This window comes from Larimichthys crocea, chromosome XIII (genome assembly GCF_000972845.2).
Source record: "Larimichthys crocea isolate SSNF chromosome XIII, L_crocea_2.0, whole genome shotgun sequence".
NCBI lineage: Eukaryota > Metazoa > Chordata > Actinopteri > Sciaenidae > Larimichthys > Larimichthys crocea.
In genome coordinates, this window is record NC_040023.1 from 1,645,238 (window position 1) to 1,653,335 (window position 8,098).

The 8,098-nt window shown below is 42.6% G+C and overlaps 1 protein-coding gene across 3 annotated transcripts in view; it reads left to right on the forward strand.

Annotated features, from left to right (window-relative positions):
* tshz1 (teashirt zinc finger homeobox 1) overlaps positions 1-7,417 on the forward strand; it is a 30,034-nt gene extending 22,617 nt beyond the window's left edge. For all 3 annotated transcript variants that reach the window (XM_019254834.2, XM_010731516.3, XM_019254836.2), the window contains one exon: positions 2,806-7,417. In XM_019254834.2, coding sequence (XP_019110379.1) covers positions 2,806-6,149 — 3,344 coding nt within the window. In that variant the 3' untranslated portion in view covers positions 6,150-7,417. The remainder of the gene's footprint in view (positions 1-2,805) is intronic.
* The last annotated feature ends 681 nt before the right edge of the window (positions 7,418-8,098 follow it).

Consider the following 8,098-nt stretch of genomic DNA (forward strand, 5'->3'; position numbering starts at 1 on the left):
TGTGTGTGTGTGTGTGTGTGTGTGTGTGTGTGTGTGTGTGTGTGTGTGTGTGTGTGTGTGACTGGGGGGATGTCCTACTGTGGTGTCACCTGTCTGCAGCAGGAAATCCTGGACTCTGGGCACAACAATAGTGACAGGCTCCTCTCCAGACGCAGATGGCTTCGCTTTCCCCCCGCCAGCCACATTGCATCCCTGTATGCACCTGACACACTGTGACACTTGACACAAACACACACACACACACACACACATACACACACGCATGGAGAAGTGATCAGCCACACCTATCTTAGACAAACCTACAAACTCGCACACAAGGCAGAAATTTCAGTGCTTTCTCACTCTCCCGATATCTCGGACTTAGTTTGCGGGATGCTGTTTAACTTGTTTCCCTGTCATGTTATTTTTTCGCAAGATATGCGCACACACACACACACACACACACACACACCTCTTGTTCGCTGGCCTAAACACATCTTTTCTCCTCTCTTTTCAAAACTTCCCCTCTTTTCCCTATCCTTCCTGACAGCACAAAGTGGGCTTACGTTTTTGACTGACAACCACAACAGACACCCCCCACCGCACCCCCACCCCTCCCCTCCACCCCCCGTTTTAATCCCCTCCCTATCCCTCTCTCCCTCCCTCTCCTCTTCCTCTTTTGTTCTGAGTGACGCTCGAAAGCCGCCGTGTCAGCATCTTTTCCATCTCTGATTGCCTTATTAGCCGGCGGTGGCACCCGCAGCTTTTCTGACACAGATGGTGAAGGAGGAGGCTCGAGCAGGGGGAGAGAGAAAAAAAAAATGGCTGACTTGTGTTTGTTGTTGTTACTTTCCCCTCCCACCTCTTCTCGGGCTTGTTTGCGTGGACACTGACACCTCGGGCTGACACTGACACACTCCTGACACTGATGCCTGTCAAGGCAACATACGGAGGATGGCAGGGGAAGACTAGAATTTAGTGTTAGTGTGCTTCCCGTGTGTGAATGTGTGTGTGTTTGTACTGCTGTCAGGTTTCTCTCACTTTGTCAGCTAAGCTGGCTTTGTCTTTAACTACTCTCACCACATTGACTTTGAATAGGTTCAGTTTTGCATTTATTTCAATACAGTGGGCTGCATCTTGACAGGGACGACGAGACAGGGTGAAAGAAAGCCGTGCAGCTGCATTTGCAAAAGGTTAAAATCTACTAATTTAGTGACTAACTGAAGTGAATGATTTCACCCGAGTCTGTGTATAATTAAGAGCTTACAGTTAAGAGCCAAACCAGCACAGGAATAGTTTAATTAGGAAGAGGAAGGTTGTACGTTGAGCATGTACGTTCCTTCTCTTCCTCAAACACACACACACACACATACACACTTTCACACACATACGAGGCAGAGAGTTGCAGCTGTTGGACCTCCAGCTTTTCCCAGGCAGCAGTAACTGGCACCTCACAAACATCAGGTATTATGTCCATTCCGATTATGGGATAGAGAGCTACATGCTGTTTGAAGCTGACAGCACATCTGCCTCCTCACTGGAGACTGATTCTGGCACCTCAGACAAGCATCTTACGAGGAGTGAATTGGGGGAGCTGCCTTAGCATATTTAACCCTCTATTTTTCCCTTTACCTGCCTCTCTGCAATATTTCTCTCTTCATCTGCTGCCAGGATGAGATGTAAACCTTCTTATCTTTCTACTATTGTAGGAAATTATTCTTCTTATTATTACTTAAATGATTATCTTTAGATTAAAATGAATTATATCTAATAATAATAAAGATATTATAATTTACAAAACAAATGATTTGTGAAAATCGTAGACACTAACAGAGAGTGAGCAGCCATTTTCCATTGATACCATAAATCTCTCTCTGTTCTTTTAAAATGGCACACTTGAAGCTGTGAGTACTCGGGGAGCATAGGCAGTAACAACACAGCTTGTCATGTCCACTGGCCGTTTCCTAGCATCACGCTGTGAGGACTTCCACAGCCGATGCCAAGTTGACTCCAGCCAACCATGGCTTGGCAGGGCTGATGCAGCTGGCATCTTCCTCCACTATCTCTTACTTGTGAATCCATAGTATGTGTGGCATGTTGGACAAATAGAGCAAATCAAAGTCAGGAATAGATCTATGGTTGCCATACAGCGACAAAATAGACAATGAGACACTCTCAACAGTCTATGTGGCTGTAGACTGCTCTGGCATTTCAATTTGCTGATAAGGAAAAAAGCATTACATTTGATGAATATACTGAAATGTTTGTGCATATGCAGTAAATTCATCTCATTAATTCAGTGTTGCCACTCAGTATATATTGTGAAGGCAACATCAAAGTGAGTCTTTAACACAGCGATCAATGAGGCATATTTTCCTTTTTCAAGTTATTTTTTTTTCAGTCATGAGGAGAGAAAAATGTCTTCTATTTCTATTGTGAAGATCTCACCACATGATTAATAAGTATCGTCTACTCTGAGGATTTGTAATTTGAAATCTTGCTTGTTTTTTGTTTTTTGAACTAAGCAGAAACATTTCTGTAGCTCATCTTTGCTCTCTACCCTTGCTGAGCTGTAGTGTTCAATAGCTTCATTAGGCAGTGCAGTGAAGAGGACTATCTGTCATTGTCAAGATATGGATGTTTGCCACTTTATTATCACAAACGTGTGTCCTCTGCTGGGACTATTGACAAAAGTCTCTTTAGGATTATTGCACATACCGCCTTCATATAGTAAGGGTCGTTGATGCATAATTGGTGTCATTCTAATATATCAAAAATATATGCAAAGGATCTAATGTCACCTTTCCCTTCTGTTTTGTTTTCCAGCTTATGGACCTGAGGATGAATTTAAACTGGATAAGACTGATGAAGAGGAACATCTACAAGATGACGGCCTTTCTCTGGATGGACAAGATGCAGACTATCTTTTCAATGATGATGAGGATGCAAGAGATCATTTTAGCTGCCAAAACTCTCCACTCAGCAATGGCACTAACCCAGATGCTGGGTATGCCTCTCCACTCAGCACCACCAGTGATCAACTGGTGGACCTTAAAACCACGTCCTCCTTTAATGACCAGGACAAGGTAAAGGAGAAGCTAGGGGAGAGTACAGAGTCCATCAATGGCCTCTCGCTACAGGACAGTCTGGCACAAATGAAAGCCGTCTATGCAAACCTGATCTCTGATGCCTCCTGGTCCAGCATTGCTCTGGATATGCTTAAAAATAAACAAGGGAACAATTACGCAGCTAGCAACAGCAATGGGAGCAATCACAAAGGGAGCAATGGGTTCCTGACCAGTCACAGCCCAGGCAGCATCCATTTGAAGAGCAGATGTAGCACTAGCCATGCCTCAGCCACTACTAATATTACCACCAGCAGTACTACCACCAGAACAGTGTCAAGCAACAGCAACAGTGGCACCAGTGTAAGCTCTGGCAGCACAGGAGGATTAGCCTATGACTGGCACCAGGCAGCGTTGGCCAAAACCCTACAGCATACACCATACCAACTCCTTCCTGAGCCGAGCCTTTTCAGCACCGTGCAGCTGTACAGGCAAAACAATAAGCTCTATGGCCCTGTGTTTACGGGTGCCAGCAAGTTTAGGTGCAAGGACTGTAGTGCAGCCTATGACACTTTGGTTGGCCTGACGGTGCATATGAACGAGACAGGCCACTACCGTGATGACAATAAAGATACAGAGGATGATCGAAGCAAGAAGTGGTCAAAACCACGTAAGCGTTCCCTGATGGAGATGGAGGGGAAAGAAGATGCCCAGAAAGTTCTTAAATGCATGTACTGTGGTCACTCTTTTGAATCCTTGCAAGATCTCAGTGTTCACATGATCAAAACAAAACACTATCAGAAAGTGCCTCTAAAAGAACCAATGCCAGCCCTCACCTCAAAGCTGGTACCCCCAACCAAAAAAAGAGCATTTCAAGACTTGATGTCCCCGAGCTCACCAGAGTCTGTCTCATCTGGCATACTCCTGGGAGAGTCTCCCAAAGACCAAAAAGTGGCCAATCCTTATGTCACTCCAAACAATCGATATGGTTACCAAAACGGTGCCAGTTATACTTGGCAGTTTGAGGCACGCAAGGCACAAATTCTTAAATGCATGGAATGTGGCAGTTCACATGACACCTTGCAACAACTGACAGCCCATATGATGGTCACAGGGCACTTTCTTAAAGTAACCAACTCTGCCTCTAAAAAGGGTAAGCAGTTAGTTTTTGATCCTGTTGTTGAGGAGAAAATTCAGTCAATTCCTCTGCCACCAACTACCACACGACTCCCATCATCCAATGGGAAGTCACAGCCTGGCTCACCGCTGCAGCCGACTAGCCCTGATGAGGAACATGAAGACAAGAAAGATGAAGAAGCAGAGGAAGCAAAAATGGAATTCAGGGAACCAGAGAAAAAAATAAAAGAGGAGAAAGAAGACCCCCCTGAAAAAGCTGAAAAACATGGAAAAACGAGATCTTACCAATATCTGAGAGAAGAAGACTTGGAAGAGGCACCTAAAGGTGGCTTGGACATCCTAAAGTCTTTAGAGAATACTGTTTCAAGTGCAATCAGCAAGGCCCAAACTGGCACACCAACCTGGGGTGGATACCCCAGCATTCATGCTGCTTATCAGCTCCATGGATCCTTGAAGTCTACCTTGCCTTCATGTGCACAGGTTCAACCTTTGTTCAGCAGCAACAGTTTAAAGGTACTTTCCTCTGATATAGGCACTCTGATCCATTCACCAAACAGCCCCTCTCCACCCCCAAGTCACAAGAACAACGTGCTGGCCATGGAGGAGCTAGTTGAGAAAGTGACAGGGAAAAGTTCAGTAAAGAATGAAAAAGAGGATAAACCTCTAGAGAATAAGTGCAGGTCTGCAAAGTCTCCATTGCCAAATCCTAAGGAAAAACGGGCTTCACCCAATCCAGAACACCTCTCAAAAGGAGTGAAAAATACTGCAGTAGAAACCCAGACTGAGTTGAGAAGCAAAGAAGGAGAGCAGACAGAAAGTAAAGTAGAGACACAGATAAAAAGTGAAGTTGATTCACCAAAAAGGCCTGTAAGCAATGGCTGCAATAACCTGAGCATCATCACAGATCACTCACCTGAACAACCACTTGTAAACCCTCTCAGTGCTTTGCAGTCTATCATGAACAACCATTTGGGGAAAGCTGCAAAAGTGGCCACCCCATTCATAGACCCCTTTGCAATGCTTTATAAGATCAACAACAACTCTGCTCAGATGAAGTCAGCAGAGCCTGTGAGCCATGATGATGATGATCAGCCCATGGACTTGACAAAATCCAAAAATACCAATGGAAGTACACCTAAGGGTATTTCGTCACCAAACAGCAATGAGAGCGTAAACAACAGCAAACCTGTTTTCAAAACCTTCTCACAGTCTTCATCTCCACCTCTGCGGGAGAATGCTTTGATGGATATTTCAGACATGGTAAAAAATCTGACGGGCCGTTTGACACCAAAGTCTACGACCCCTTCTTCCATCTCTGAAAAATCAGACATTGATGGGTGTACATTTGAGGACAGCTTGGAGGAGCTGTCTCCCATCCAAAGGCGAAAAGGTCGACAGTCAAACTGGAATCCACAGCATCTCCTGATTCTTCAGGCCCAGTTTGTCTCTAGTCTTAGGGAGACTCCTGATGGAAAGTTTGCAATTAGTGACTTGGGACCCCAGGAACGGGTCCACATCTGTAAATTCACTGGTCTCTCCATGACTACTATCTCACATTGGCTGGCCAATGTAAAATACCAATTAAAGCGGACAGGGGGAACAAAATTCCTAAAAAATATTGACTCTGGCCATCCTCTGTTTTTGTGCAGTGACTGTGCTTCCCAGTTCAGGACTCCCTCCTCGTACATTCATCATTTGGAGTCCCACCTTGGGTTTACCCTTAAAGATCTCTCAAAGCTTTCCATAGATTTAATAGAGCAGCAAGCAGTCAGCAGGTTAGAGGACAAGACTTTCATTTCCTCTGGACTTACAGAAGAAGACACTGGCTCAGTTTATCAGTGCAAACTGTGTAATCGGACATTTGTGAGCAAACATGCAATCAAATTGCACCTTTGCAAAACACATGGGAAGTCTCCAGAGGACCATCTTATCTTTGTGAAAGAGTTGGACAAGTTTGACAAACAATGAAGATAAAGCTGATAGCATGACAGATTAACTGTTGCACTATAACTCTAAGCTACAATTTGTCATAACGGATAGTGCCACAACTGTATTGAGCATTGTTATAACATATATTATAATGAAAACATGGTAGCTTTAATACCACATTCTGTAATTATTCAGTTATTCATAAATGAGAAAGCCTCGCATTGCAGAGGCGCAAAGCTACGTTGTAAAAGTTGGTGACATAAACGTACCAAATTGGTGCATCAGCCATGGCACTATGTAGTCACTGACTGATTGTTGCTTTCCTAATGCACTGCATCTTATCTGAGCCTTTGGAAAAAGTCCATCTGTTGTTTTAAAACTGGACCATGCTCTTATTTTGATCACTGTTTTTGAATGATTTTTTTTTCTTTAAGATAAATATATTTCAACACAACTTGCATATTATTTATGAGACAGTCTGTGCATGTTTTATGTAAAACCGTGAGCATATTGTGTCTAATGAAATTTCAACCACGATGAGAAAACTGATCCCTGTTTAACAAATTGCAATTGTAGATGTTTATATGAAGGTATATGCTAAAGAAAGTAGCCACATGAAAGATGATGTTTCAGCACTTTAAGGAAGTGTAAATTGATGAAGAAATGTATGGGGAAAAATGACAACACATCGCCCTTTTGATTTGAAATTACCTTGATCAACATGGCAATTTGGGGGACTAACTATGATATTGTTTTGTATTTGCCATTAAATCACAGAAATTCTTACACAATGTTTAGAATATTTGTTTCTCTAGTAAAATATCATTTCCTGGTTGTTTCAACATGTACAGTATTTGCGTTAGTAGGCTACCAATTTTATTATTGTGAAGCTACAGTTGTAAAATTAATGAAGTTTAAAACTTATTGTATGAATAATCAGCAAGTATGTATACATGTATGTCAGCATATCTTGCTCTTTACAGTTCAACATTATTTGTACTGTGTGCATTTTTATAATGTTATTTTCTAGACAAATATGGGGGGAAATGTATAAAAGTATAGAATATTGTCGGACCACAAAGTCCTTTTTCAGTGAAAAGTAGGTCCTTCAATGTGGTTTACATAAAATGACAGAACTTTACTGGCATCTGCTCTGATGTATGGTACTGTACATAACATTGAAAAAAAAAACAAAAAAAGAAATTCTCACCCAGTGATAGATTTCCAGGTTTTATCATCAACCTGATTATTCAGAATGGCTTTCTTTTATCCTCGGTTGTAAAATAAACTCCATGTCTTGGATTAAACTTGTGTTGTTTGAGTGATTTTAGGAGAGTGTGAGATGCAGTCAGGTGCAACAAAGCCTGAACCATGAAACACAATATGATACTACACACTTTTCCCAATATTGCTTCAATATGTTTTGTTCTTTTGTCTCTTCTTTAAAGGTCCAGTGTGTAACATATAAGCAGAACTTGAATATTCATACATGTTTTCATTTATATGTAATTACCTGAAAATAAGACTCCTGTTTTCACCATTAGAATGAGCCTTTTATATCTTCAAAGAGGGTTCTCTTACACATGTTTCAATGCCATGTAGCCCAGAACAGATGAACTTAATGCAGGCTCTACATAGAGCGCCAGGTTCAAATCCAGTGTTCGCCCTCTCACATTTTTAAGGCAGGATTCATTGTGATGCACCAACAGAGCCACCTTTTTGGCCAGCTTAATTGGGGCAAACGCAGTGACAACCACATCAAATCGTTTTTTTTGTCCTCAAAGGGGGCTTGCTGTAGCACAATCTGGGGCATGTCCAGGTCCCACTAAAGGAGCAGCATCTTTCCCACTGTGAGCCACAGCTCTCCTTAATCTGAGCAACCTCCATATAACTGAAGTGGGTTTGAAATAGTGTCCCTTGCAACAGGTCTCAAAGGTCCTCCCCACTTGATCACCCTGACTCTGACATGGCTACAAGCTCACGTCTCC